A 14,423-nucleotide genomic window follows, 5' to 3' on the forward strand; every position below is an offset into this window, starting at 1 on the left:
GCAGCACTGGTGAGATACAGGTGATGGAGAATATATTGCACAACTTGCTTTTTTCTTTCTGCTGTTGCAAAGAAGCCCAACAGAGGGAAGAAGAGTGCAGAAGGACAGGGATCCAGTGTAACACCATGAGCTGAGAAGGAAGACAATTCATCTTGCATTTAAATGCCCTCTTGCTCAGATTTAATCATGTGGTTATTCTTCTTATTGGCTCATCATCAAACAAAACAGGATTTCTTTCTCTGATCTCAGATACAAAACCACTCTCAAGTTAGGTGTCCTCGTCCTTCCCAGAGTAAAGAAAATGATGCTGGGTTTTATTGAAACCAACCCAGAGTAGTGTTTATTATTGAAAATATACAGTATTTTTGAACATCACATAAAAAGCCTAGTAGATACATCTGCTCTAGTTCAAAATGCTGAATAGATAATCGTTGTGCAACATGTAGCACTATTCTTATAATGCAAACATCCTCTTCATTATTATTTTTACAGTGCTTCCCTTTTATATTTTTTAAACCCAGAAAACATATTCTGTTGTCCTTCCCCACCCCAATCCTCACAGCTGAAAAAAAACAAAGACTTTCCAAAGGCTACATACATTGCATTGAAAGCATGGAGCTAAGAGGAATAAGGATAATTTTTACAGCTATATAGAAATATCGCTGTCCTTTTCAAAATTTTGTGTATGAACAGGGCATGGTTCTTGCAAGGCAAAGTACCCTGTGTTAAACAGTCCAGCGATGCCCTGGCCAGCTCCCAGTCTATCAAAGGGAGAAATGGGGAAGGTAGATAAATTCAGATTCCTCACACCACCTCTCAGATGCTCTTTTTCTTGCTGCCACATGTTCTCAAATGACAGTTCTGCAGAGAAGAATTTTTTACAAAGAACCAAGAAAGAGACGGGCTATCTACACACCAAACCGTTGAAATCATTGGGTATCAATGTACAGGGTGAGACGGGCAGTATATTAAAAATAGTCTTTGTTCACCACAACACGGAAGGGAAAAACAACAAAAAAAAAAAAAAGAGAAAAAAATGGATTGTTCCTGCCAGTGTGCTGTTTTAGACTTTGTATTGTGAACTTCCACAAAGTGCAGTCAGTGTAGAATCTATCTCTTGTTTGAATCTGCTTCACCACCACCTACTCCAAGAGGCTTTTGCTTGGTTGCCTTAAAGCAGCATCACAAATATGAGAGATGACAGTCCACAAAAATATGATGGGCACCTCATTGCAAAAGAGAGCAGTGCAGAATAAAGGAAGGAAGTTTGAAGAACGGGGCTTGGGGAGAGTGAAGAAAGAAGAACCCTGAAGGCCACAGGTGGTGCGTGTATGTGTGGGGCATATCACACGGCTGCGGTCTGTTTGATGCTATGGAAGCTGATTCGTGTCGGAGAGGTGGGGATAGACATGGCACGTGCCACACGCACTCGGAGGGAGTGATGGTCTTGCCAGCGGTGCCATCTTTTCCTGGCAGCAGAACGGACCTGGTGAAAAAAAAAAAGGAAAAAACATGAATACTTAGAATATTCAGGTGTCCTCTCTACAGGGACACTAGAGAGCACCGAGACAAATGATGGTATGTGCCAAGACACTGAAATATGCAGGGCTTGATTCAGCTGCCTAAACATGGGCATCTACTTCACTTGATATTCTCTTGGGTACTATACTCTGGGAAAAGCACGGATTTCACATATCTCACGTCTCACATCTGATGTCTTAAATACCCCAGAGCATTTGAAATGGCAATAAATACCTAAGCTTATGCAACTGAATCAAGCCCTCAAGATGGATGCACCTGATGGAGCTCTTAGAGAGACCTATGACAGGGGCTGTAGTTGCCTCTGCTTCCCTTGTATATGAAGGGGAATCACAGGTCATCTAACTAAACACTGGTGTGTACAACACAGACATACCTGACCTAATCCCTGTGAGCATCTTGTACAGGCAGTGGAGAGCTACTTTACAGTAAACAGAAGGTCACCCTCAAGAAGATGCTTACAAATAGGCCAGATGAATTTTGAACTTTAAGTGCGTAATTTTTGGCATGGACCAGAGAGCCCAGGAGCTCTAGCTCAAATATAATGTAGATAAGCAAGAGAAAGGTGACAGGAACCGTAGCCTCAAACACTATGGGCAGGAAAGCTTGACATACTCCTAACATACGAGTGTCATTAACTCCTGCCAAATCACTAGCACAGAAGACTAAAAGTCAGAAGCGGAAATGAAGCATTCAGACCAATTTCTGGACATTCTTGTTGATCTCTGCTTACCGTAGAGACAAGAGCAATTCAGAGCCCTAACCTAGGCAGCTAGGTAAGTCTGTAAAATCAGGTGAGGTGAATCTGGGCCCAGCTTCTTGTACAGTCAATGGGTAATTGTACTCATAACACTTGGAAAGGATGTTGACAATCTTCTGCCAACATGAAATCCAGTCAACTTTGAAAAAAGAGCATTTTTACATACAACCTCTATATCAAGCCAGGGCCTCCTTTGCCAAAACTACACTTGTTTAGAAAGTGGGGTTATAAATAATATAATGTAGACGTTACACCCCAGCTAATGACCCATAGTTCTCTTCCTGACCAAGAGCAAACCAGTCAATATGGTCAAAGGGTATGATTCATCTCCTCCTAAAGTAGATGTCCAAAGTAGGCCAGATACTGTGGTCAGATGAAAAATACCTATTTCTTTTCATTAGTTATCAAATGAGTCTAGACAACTATCTCTGCTTTAGATGTCTGGATTATAAATTTAGCTAAGTTTAGACAATATTGATATCTTACACTCAATGGTTTTCAATCTTTAATGCACTTATCTTCACTGCATCCCTCAAAAGTAAAGGAGTGCTCTCATCCCCATTTTACCACCGGCAAGCTAAATCTCAGGTATTAATAGCAGTGATGTTGTTGTAGAGTAGACCTCAACGTGGATCAGCTACCATGGCAACTGTACAATGCCTGGGATGTGCTTGCACAGCCTGTGTGAAACCCATGCTGACACAGCTTCTCAGCTATCAGCACCTGAGGTAGATCACAGCCATCCTGAGTGTATCTGTAATCACCACTGGGATTGCAGGGAAGATGGTGTTGAAACAAACTGTCCAAAGGTGCACAGCCACTGCTTTTCCCCACTTCTTTTAAAACTTGGGGCCTCTCTTCAGGTGCAGTGTGAAGTCTACTCAAAACATGAGGAACACACGCTCCCCAACCCACTTCAGCTCCAACATGCTAACAGATGCTCAAATGACCTGATGAGCTCTAGTAGCAGAGGTATTTCCCATCCGAACCACACACTGTCAGTATTAGATGTCCTAGATGAACAGGAATGATGGCCTGATAGTTAAAACATACAACAGTTCATAAGGAGGACATGGGATCTGCACACCTTCTCTCGATGGTTTCAGTCGTCCCATTTCTTGATGGGCCTTCAGGGACTTAGACAGACCCATAGTCTGTAGCACTACTACTTAGAAACTCTGCACTGTTGTGGTCTGTCACCTAACAATCTAACAATCCCTTTTCATCACCAGCTTTGTCCATGAAATACACCCCATTTCAGGTTTGTGAGTATTAACTTGGAAAACAGTTTTGCAATTGACCTCTTTGGTGTCTTGTCAAGGGAATCCTGAAGCTGGAAATCTTGCTTTTCTATCAGAGCCCTTCTAGAAGGTGCAGATTGGGCAAAATGGACCCGAGGATCTCTTTCTTTGCTTGTTTTCTTTACTGTGTGTGATCTGTGCTGCTTGATCTGATACTTAAGACGAGCAGGTGCAGATGTTTATAGTGAGAGGAGTGCCACACTGGATTTCTTTCTTCTGATTTTGAATCAATGATTTGTTTCAATATAAAATAATGGGTTTTACACTTCATAGGTGGGACAGATCCTAGAAAAATAAAGGCTGTGAGGTGATAGGACTGCTTGCATGGAGAAGGGGAAGAGTGAATATACAAGTGAAAAAAGGATTGAAGTCAAAAGACAGCACTGCCAAGAGGCATGTAATCATCATGAATAAATATGCAATGAGAATGAGAATAATGTGGTTAAACACAACAGTGCAGGGGATTTCTGGAAGAGCCTTTCATTATGAAATAGTAGGTATAACACACCTCCACTAGTTTCAAGTTGGGGTTTGATCAGTTTACAAAATGAGTTAAATGACATAGTTATATGAGATAGCCAGAGTCAGGATGGGCTGACTCAGCCGTATACTACTACAGTAGAAGCCAGCCTGGACTGCTGACTTTCACTGTATCATCAAACTGAACCCACTGGCTCACTGAACCCTCCTGTTAAAACACGAGAAACAGTGGAAAGAAGATGTGTCGTGGTGTTGCACCTTCCTGGATGCCCAATGTTTGCAAACCTATCGCGGTTCTACCTGGAGTGGCCAAGGGATATTTATTTCTGATTCTGGACTGAAGGGTGCAGATAATACACACCCAAAGGCAAATACATGTGCCAGGCAGAGTACATACAAGGGGCGGATGCATCTCATCTGAAAGCTTGATATCTAGTCTTGGCCAATTATTTATGCTTTCAGTATAGACAATGGAGAAAGAGAGCTGATTCCCCTAAGGTGACTCAGATATGTGGAATGAATAAGTCCTTGCTCCATCTTGCTCCTCTGAGTATAAATCTAGCTTAGCTAAATGTTGGGCATCTCAGGCAAATGGTATAAGTAACATGTAAAGTGTCAGAGGGGTAACCAGTGTCCTGAAATTGTCCCATGAAGAACACAGGACTTGTTCTGCAGAGGGATGTTGCCTCTTGAATGCTCATTTCTCCCCAGAGGTCGCCAAATGCTGAGATATTGCTAGAAAAAGTTTCTCCTCTTTCTGTTGGAGGGAAATTCACCCTTTTACAGGGACCCTGTGATCTACCTAAGTCCGTCAAAGACGTGAATGTCTTCATCTCTGGTGCAAAACCAGAGAATAAATCTCAGTCTTACTAAAGACATTAATGGCAGACTGGCAGTTCTGCGAATTCATGTATCCCAGCTACTCCTGCAGCAGCATTTCACGGGGTCATGGAAAGGGGGAGTCACCTGATAGGCTTTTTGTGTTCCTGAGCAACTTGTGTGAACAGATACTTACTCAGCCAGTGAAGCCAGATTAGATTTATCATTTGAGCTTCGAACCAATCAAGTCAAAAAGAGCCACCTGGAGATAAAGACGTGAGTCTAAACAAGCAGTTATCCAAATGGCTTTTATGATATGGTTTGGTTACAAGCTTTGAGAGAGGATAAAAAGTAGTAACAAAAGTGCTGTCTTCTTGTACAGCTGGAGCCATTCCTCATGGACTGGGCACATGGAAATAGAGTCTGCACTTACAGAGGTGAGTGCAAAGCATTTCTTAATGACAGAATAATTCACTGCAATTAGGATGTGACTAGAGCGCAAGCAGAAAAGGTTAAGCTCAAATTTATCTCTACAGTTGAACTCAGAAACAAAATGCTAGTTTAACTTTGGGTCAGAAAAGAAAAGAAGAAAACTGGCTGTGACTGCTATAATGACATGTTAAAAAAGACACCAGAAAAAGCTATTTACACAGCGGAAGAGTAATAGAAAAAAATAAAGCAAAATAGCAACTTCAAACCTGGTTGTTAATCTCCGTGAGAGCAACTCTATCCTAAGCATTTGTAGAGTCTGTACCATGTCCTAGAGTCAGCATTAGCACATCTATGACCTGCAATTAACAGCACTTGCCTGTAATAGCCCCAAGATGTGTACAGGCTATCATCAGTGGTTAAAGCTTAACAAAGAGTCTCAGGAATACAAATTATCAGCTTCACCTCTATGTAACTTTAGTTGCTTGAGATGACAAAGTTTATCCGTACTACTCAGCACAGAGTTGTCTGTGTCAGTCTTTTTCTTGCAGATTTACTGTCTCAGAATTACCCTTTTCACCACATCTGTTCATAAAAATTGTAAAAAACCTCTTCTCCTCCTCAGAACAACAAAAATAATGAAAGAGATGGAGAGAAGGATGAAAACATGCAGAGATGTCTTCCTTTTGATAAAACAGACATCAACTTTGTATTGCTATTACTTATGCTAGACACTGGCTGCTGGCTGATTTCTTGCAGCCATCAATTAGAAATGAGCTGAAGAAAGAGCCTTTAGCAACATTAAAAATCAGTTTTTGGAAGGAATGTCATGTTTTATTAGCAGAGAGGAATAAAGCTTGATCCATTTACACAGTGCTTAGAACAAAGGGGCCCATTCACTTGGCGCTTCTTGACATAATACTAAAGTATAATAGTAGATGTAGGTAAAAAGGAAGGGTCTGACAAGAAGAGTAGGATTAAATGAGCTGTAATGGAAGATGGAAGTAAGACTGCTGGGACACTGCCATAGTCTGTCCCTAGAGAACATCTCTCACATGAAAGTGTTAACAAGTGAGGGGCAGAGGGACAACAGGTACTCTCTGACTCTAGAGTAATCATGGTGTTCAGTAGTCTGTAACTACGTAACCCTAATTAAGTTCTTGCTTTGCTCATATGCAACTTTTTACTCAGAAAACCTGATCCAAAAGTACATAAAAAAAATGAAAAAGGTTTATCTAGATCTCACTGGCCTTTGAAACAGACCGATTTTTGCTCAATGAAAATAGGTTTCAGTGATGAATTCAAGTTCCACCTACACTTAAGCACCTTTGTACCATGCTTCAGATCCTTGTGCTGCAGTTGGAGGTAACTGGAGAATAACTTCGGACTTTAAACATCTTTGGTTAGGAGTGGCGGTGCAAATTGTGGAAAAGTTGATGAAGATATATTCAATCGTATTGTAAACTACAGATGAGCAAGAGGGACTTTCAAGCAATGTCCAGATCAGCAAAAGGGAACTGGCTATGCAGACTTCAAATTTCAAGACACTGGTCTCTCTGTGTCTGACCCTGCAGTGTAATCCACTTCATGAAGTTTCTGAAGCCCTGCTCTCTCTTTGTATCCAGCAAAGACATAGGAAAGGCCGTAAGGTATTGGCAACAGTTCATCAAAAACAAACAACTAAAATAGGTCTGTTGAAATCTACACTCATTTGGGTGAATCATTGCCTATACATGAAATGGAGGGTTATCAGGTCAGCTGCCTATGTGTATGTATTAGATGTCTACTGTTAGGGGGATAAATCCCATCCATTGCATAACAGAACTTGAACTAATGTAGGGTGATGCCTTACATGATACCTTGAAAGTTTTCCAAAGTATTAGGATGCCCCTGAAGGGAGGAGGGACAGTAAATGCTGGATTTAATAATAAATGCTGAAGAAGCCTATGGGTCAAGCCCCTTCAGATCCTTGGAAGGATTAAGTGCAGTCCTGAATGGAAGCAAAAAACAGAACGGCCTAAGCACAGAGCCCACCGGACTGACAGACACGGGGATACGCAGATGAGGAACGCTAACACTCTCAGAGAGACAGAAGTGAGTCTTTATCTATTTTTTCTAAATAAAAAATACATCACTGAGCAACTATACATATGTCCTACAGTCACCTCTCACCCTATTGGTACGGCTTTACAAGGCACCCAGTAGACCCAGCCTCTCAGGCCAAAGATGGTCATGTTACCATTAGGCAAAAAAATGAACCAAGTATCTCTATAAAGATACCATTATTGGTGTTAAATCCTCCTAAGGTAGGGGAGAGATGTAGCCAAAACAATTTGCAAGTCTCAAAAGAAACAAAAATGAAGCTCAGGTGGAACTTTTTCTTTTTCTTTTTTTTTTTTTTCCCCCAAATAGCCTATATCACACCACTATTTTATGTAACACAATTAAGTTTCTTTTTATCCCTAAAAATGTAGCCTGCTTAATTAGTTTGCAATTCAATTTTTTTTTTTTCCAGAGTCTTTGGCAGCAGTTCCATACAACCTGGTAACAGGTGGATAGTTTTGCAGCACCTGCCAGACTGGGATGTCGAAGTTTTATTTCTAAGATCACAGCAGTGCAATTTTGTTATCGTATGTAACTGTTTGAGAAGCTAGAACAGTTCTGACTAGTTCTAAAGATTTGCCACACATTTTGGGGTGGTGGCAAATGCTCCTCCTTTCTTCTGGGCCACAAAGGACCAGAACTAACCACTAGAGAGGGAGACCATGAATGCAGTCAGCCCACCTCAAGCCTTTGTGATTTTGTTGTGGAGTGCTCTGGAGTCACGCTCACAACAGCAGTGGTGTAGTGAAAAGAAAAATGGGGCGGGGAAGGACCCTCAGACCAGTTGCTACCTTCCACCATGCCTGGACTTCTCATTTTACTCTCTCTGGCCAGACTCCAGTCTGAAGAGACCTACTGGAGTCACAGCAATGAAGGTGACTTTGTACCAGAACACACCTGGCTGTGGGAGATGGGCACTGGGAGGGGACCGCAGTCCTGTAATGAACTGCTGCCTGGTGGTCCCAAAGGGCAGGTTTGATCCCTTCTGTTGACTCAATATTGACCAGGCATCCTCAGAGGCATTTAGGAGTAGTACTCATACTCACACTGTTGGGCACCTTTGCTCAGAAAGCAATCACTGTGGGAGATGGAATTAAACTTTAGCCCTCTAGTCCACCCTCCCTATTCATATTTATTCAGTGATTTGAAGGAACGCTTAATACATGTCCTTTGGGTTCAGAATGATTAATGTGAAGTCTGCTTAGATTGATGGGCAGGTGGATGACTAACCATTTAGGTGGTGATTCATAGCTGGCAATTACAATGAATAGCCTCCCAAGATGAGCAGATCAAAGTAAGCCACTTTGAGCTTAATAGATTTTGAGAGACAGATGGTGTCTGGGTAAAGGGTCAACACACAAAAAATTAAACATATTTATCTTTGCCTTGCACCTTGTTGTGAGAATAATTTACAGTGCCATCTAACGAAGTAACCTGTTCTATTCCTCTCTGGTTATGGTTTCTCCCTAAGTCAGCTAATTGCTTTCCATTTTAAATGTTAATTCATAGATGATTATCGATATTGACCAGATAATACTGGAATGTGAGACCTGTTTCAGCTAAGAATTCATGCTGTGCATGATGTTTTCAGACACAGGCCTTGCTAGTTATGTACCCCTTCAGGACGTGGTTAGAAATGAATGACAGCCACCTTATTATAGACATAAGTTTCATGAATTATACAATAATTAAGGTTGGAAAGGTCCTCAGAAGGCCTCTGGCCTAACAGCATGATCAAAGGAAGTCCAGCATAGAAATTATATTCAGTTTTGAAATTATGTCAGGGCCTTATCCAGTCATTTTGAGTACGTCCAAGGCCAGAGATCTCAAAGCACCTCTGGGCCTCTCTTCTAGTGCTTAAACATGCTCACTAGGATTTTTTTCACCATGTTCAATCAGGATTCCCCTGTTTCCTTCATTCAGTTTGATAGTGGAGACTGCTCTTCTCTGTCTCGCCCTTCATCAAGCACTATCCCTTTATAAGTTTGGGTTGTTCTCACACGCCATCACCTTCATTCACAAGCACCCTGTTACGGTACAGCTATGTTATTGTCTGCCATTATGGTTGGTAAGGTTTCCAAGGATCACAGAACTCTCTGATGGATCAGCACTGGTGGTTATTGGAAATGACACGAAGCACCTAATAACAAGGATAGGTGTTCTCTGGAGGCAGGGATCCTTCCTCCATTATCCTCTTGTTTCCATCATGTCTTTGTTGAGGTTGCAGGACTGGAGCCAGACCTATCAGTGAAGTTCTTGGTCCTCTGGAGGTCTATCAGTGGATGGCCATAAATATTTTATTTCCTTTTCTGGGGGATGCTGCAGCATCTGAGATCTGACCTCCTCCAGACTCCAACAAACAGCAGCCATAAGACCAAAGCTAACACAACCGTACAGGAAGATATATTTGGAATATGAAACACTATAAACACATGCTTTCTCTCTCTCTCTCTCTCTGAAATACTTTATTTTCTCTCAGGAGAAAACTAGGAAAGAGGTCTGGCTGAGAAGGTAGATACATCACTAGAAAGTGAACTGAAGGGAAGATCCGTCTTCCTTTAAAGATGCTTTACCTGGAATCAGTCAAAGAGAGAACAAAACCACTGGGTATGCTGTACCCACCTGCCTATGAGCAGAAGGGTTACACTAAAGAACTGAAGGAAGACCGTGGAGACAAAAGTATGAAGAACCCCTAAGTGAGCTGTGAGCCTAGAGATCAACAGAGAGTGATTATAGTGCTAGTGAGTGTCACTACTGTCTTCTGTTGTCTTCCCTTGATGCTCTCCTATGAAAAGCCAAAGGTGACAACTGTCATCATTGGCCTAGTAAAAGTGAGCCTCTTTTGGTACTGAAACTATAAGAAATATTTTTCCTGAGTTTCATATAATGCAAATAATTATAAGGATACCCCACACATGCTTAAAGACTATAACCTTTAGCAAGCCTTTTTTCACTTTCAGGTCTGGCTGTGACCTGGATAGGATAGTGATGTTTTTATCCAATATTCAGTTCCAAGGATCATTGTCAGAAAAATCAGAGGTACCATGTGAGATGAATCCCACGCCAGACACCCTTTTGAAAAACAGGCTTTAATTAAACACATGCTATCAAGATCAGTTGCTGGATTGAATTCATCAGCTTGTACTACAGAGGCTGAAGAGATGATTTAGTGATTTCTATGGATCTGTATTCTCATCCAAACTTACATAAGGATGAGATACCATGAAAGCACATCCCTGATTATACATTATTATCTTGTTAAAAGCAAACTGATCTAGGTAGAATAAATTCCATCAACTACAAAAAGATAAAGGTTTTTTTAGTAAATTGCAATAAAAACTGTCCAACAGGAGTTTTGTGGAAATACATTCTCTTCAGTACAGCTTCATGCCATTGTATCCATCCTTGTTCAAAAAAACCTCACTCTTAAATATATTTTTTTACATCCAGTGTTATGTGAAATTAAATTCAGTCTTGTGATCTGCGAGTTGATGAAAAAATTTTTCAAGAGCATCTAATTTTTGCAGCCATTGAAAAAAAAGTTCAAAACCTACATTCATTCTAAGTGACATTTAACGTAAATGCATACATATTTTTCATTATGCCATTTTTCATTACATCTTAAATTCTCAGAAACCTCTCATTCTCAATTTTCTTGGAAGTCCAGAGATGCTCTTTACCATTCACATTAAATGAAATTTGCATATTTTTGCCCTCTAGTGCTAGTAGATTTTCTCTGTGTCCAAAAAACACAACTTTTGTTCCATAAAGTCTCTAGACAAATTGAGTCAAGTGCCAACGGCCTCTCATGCCCATCCATGGCACACACAGTTTGTTCAAAACAGCTTCAGAACTTTTCAGAAGCAATAAAATATAAAAATCTGTCAACTTTGTATCTAAACTGCTGCTTCTCCCTCGGTTCACTGGAATAATTTGTTGGCTTGGAAAGACATTCATATTCAAAATCTGAAGGATCATCTCTCCAGCAGAGGGGCCCAAATGATACACACTCTCTCAAGACCTGGCCCATCAGCTTAATTCTCACTGCAGCCAACAAAGCTAGTCCAAGATCTGTGTGAAACATCGTGTGCTGAAGAAATGAGGGAAAGGGAGATGTTTCTATTCCCAGGTCAAACGCCCGTTCCAAAGCATAAAGAAATAAACTCATTCCATTTGAAATTCTTTGCATGGATTGCAATTTAATAGTTTCACTTTTTCCCTTCGGTGATCCCACTGCTGAACTGTCAGACCAAATCCTTGCAAGACCAGGACCAAGACCTTTTATGGTGATAACTTGTACTACCAAGGTGCCGTCTTCAGTTAGAGTGCTGGAGGCGCTGCCTTCTCCACTAGAATCACAGAATCACAGAAGTGCAGGGGTTGGAAGGGACCTCTGGACATCATCTAGTCCAACCCCCCTGCTAAAGCAGGATCACCCAGAGCAGGCTGCACGTGATTGCGTCCAGGCAGGTTTTGAATCTCTCCAGAGAAGGAGACTCCACAACCTCTCTGGGCAGCCTGTTCCAGTGCTCGGTCACCCTCAGAGTGAAGAAGTTTTTCCTCATGTTCAGCTGGAACTTCCTGTGTTCCAGTTTGTGCCCATTACCCCTTGTCCTGTCACTGGGCACCATTGAGAAGAGTCTGGCCTCATCCTCCAGACATCCATCCACTCTTTAGATATTTACAAGTATTGATCAGATCCCTTCTCAGTCTTCTCCAGGCTAAACAGACCCAGCTCTCAGAATATCAGATCTATTCAAGCACCACAGCTGTAGAACTCCTCTGATCTGGGGCAAAAGAGGTCATAGGAAGAGAAACACTCTATGTCATAAGGACATGTTTAAATCAAGGGAGGCTACAAGACGTTCCAAAGAAAAACTCTTTTCTGTTTCTTTTGCCAAACTTCACAGAATACTGACAAAAAGACAGAAACATTGGTAGCTTTCATCTGCGATCCGTATGGTTTGAGCTCTACCACAGACAGTTTGTAAGCACCCAGTGGCATCCGTATCAAATACGAAATGGTAGAGATGCAGCTGAGATCATAGCATTATTAAGGCTTTAAATTAATGGATTTTCTAGCCTTTTTGCTTGTGTCATCATTAAGAGGAGGCCTGGCACTGTGTGGAATGAATAACCTGTTAAAGGCTTTTACATGCATTTAAAGAACCCAACTCTGTCATAACTGGAAAACTTGAGGTATTTAAAACCTTCTGAGACAGCAAGTCATGAGCCCATCTATCACAGAGACAGGAATACCGGACTCACTGAAGAGATAATGATTCAACAAGGCTTCAGTGATATTTATAAAGATTTCAGGCTACTGAAAGGCTACTACTTACAGGCTATTTTTCTCTTTTAGAACATAATCTGCTGTGGATCTCACTAAGAGCAGTGGTACCTCATGTGGATTGAGTGGCATTACCTTCATCACCACTTCTAGTAGGGACGCCTCCCTGAGAGCAACTGACGTTAGGAGGATGCAAATGATATTTCAGTACTTCTGTACTTCTGATGTGATGCTGTTGACATGCACTAAGAAATACAGGTTTTTTCATCGCAAAAAATTGAGGAAAAGAATGTACTGCACCTCTAACTGAGCAGTAAATCAGTATGGCTTTCACTGCTTAGACATGGAAGTTTACAATAAGAAAACACAGTTTTGCTACGCTGAAGCCAAGGCTTTCACAGATGCCTCAGTTGGCAATGCAGCCTGTACAGGCCTCTGGATCACAAGGAGGCAAGACACAGCATTATTGCAAGCTTTTGCAGTGTGATGTAGCCTTCAGGATGTGATCTGGGAAACACAAACTGTTTTTAGAATCATTCATGAGTATGTGAAGATCTAGGGAGGACAGGCGCTATCACAAGGGAGAGCTTTTATAATACTATACTATAAGATGCATTTTTTTTTCTGGACAACATGATTACAAACCCAGAAAGCTCTGAAAATTCACTGGATTTGCTACTTGTTTCTAGGCTGCGGAGAGCTGAAGGTAGAACAGAGCAGGAAATTTCACCCTTTAAAACCTTTATGATACTTCAAAAACATTCCCATAGTACATTAAGATGAGTCCAAAGTCCTGTCACAGTTTCAAAATAGACAATGCTGCAATATTTGGGGGGGGGGGGGGGCGATAGTCTTATGTTATATCTCAAAGAAGTAGCTAGGGAGTTGCCATGGTTTAGCTAGTGGAAGTTGCACATTAGATGTAAATAGATGTCTACAGGGAAGATTTCGCTCACAAATTCAGCTATTTGTAGGTGTCTGCATGTGAGCGGAGTGTCTAGGCATGCATTATAGTCAGTGGAGAGCTAGTCCATACTGCCAGTGAAGACTAGAGTTGTTTAGGTGGGCAAATGGAAGTGTCTACTGTAGGCTAAGCTGATGAGAAAAAGATTGTATTGACTGGTTTGAATTAATGACATAGAAAGCTTGTGCCATTTGAGAAGCCCCATTGTATCCCACTTGGCTTCCCACTTCCCAGCCAGAAGGTGTGGATCTTCTATAGATCTTGTATCATATCTGGTAGATCCATGTGGATTCCTCAGACACTATAGTCTCTGAAGTGGCACTAGATATCTATGTTTGGGGAAACGAATCAAGATCACCTACATCACCCAAGTTGGGTGTCTTAACCTTGAACTGACTCCCAGAAATGCCCATTCAAACTGTAATAGCAGTGTGATACAGCTGGGAAAATCACTGTTCTGGAAATCACTCCAGATCTGCTAGTAGATTGTTATCAAGGCATATAAGAATGAGGTGAATCACCCCACCTTTCAACATGCCTGATGATTGTCTTGAACAGAGAACTTCGGACTGCTGTAGTAAATTAGTGGAGCTATTTCTCCCACTACAAGACAGCTGAAAGAATCCCAGAACAGACAAAAAAGTGAAAGCCTGGTATGAACAGCCAAGTGGTCCTAGGCCAAGTCCACAAAATGGAAATGCACTACAAAGTCCTGACTGACTATGAAATCATGTGTTC

General features: G+C 41.4%; 1 protein-coding gene across 4 annotated transcripts in view; it reads right to left on the reverse strand.

Annotated features, from left to right (window-relative positions):
- Positions 1-312: 312 nt before the first annotated feature.
- Positions 313-14,423, reverse strand: part of CRHR2 (corticotropin releasing hormone receptor 2) — a 159,554-nt gene continuing 145,443 nt past the window's right edge. For all 4 annotated transcript variants that reach the window (XM_054817735.1, XM_054817734.1, XM_054817737.1 and 1 more), the window contains one exon: positions 313-1,486. In XM_054817735.1, the coding sequence (XP_054673710.1) occupies positions 1,346-1,486 (141 nt within the window). In that variant the 3' untranslated portion in view covers positions 313-1,345. The remainder of the gene's footprint in view (positions 1,487-14,423) is intronic.

This window comes from Grus americana, chromosome 2 (genome assembly GCF_028858705.1).
Source record: "Grus americana isolate bGruAme1 chromosome 2, bGruAme1.mat, whole genome shotgun sequence".
Taxonomy (NCBI): Eukaryota; Metazoa; Chordata; class Aves; order Gruiformes; family Gruidae; genus Grus; species Grus americana.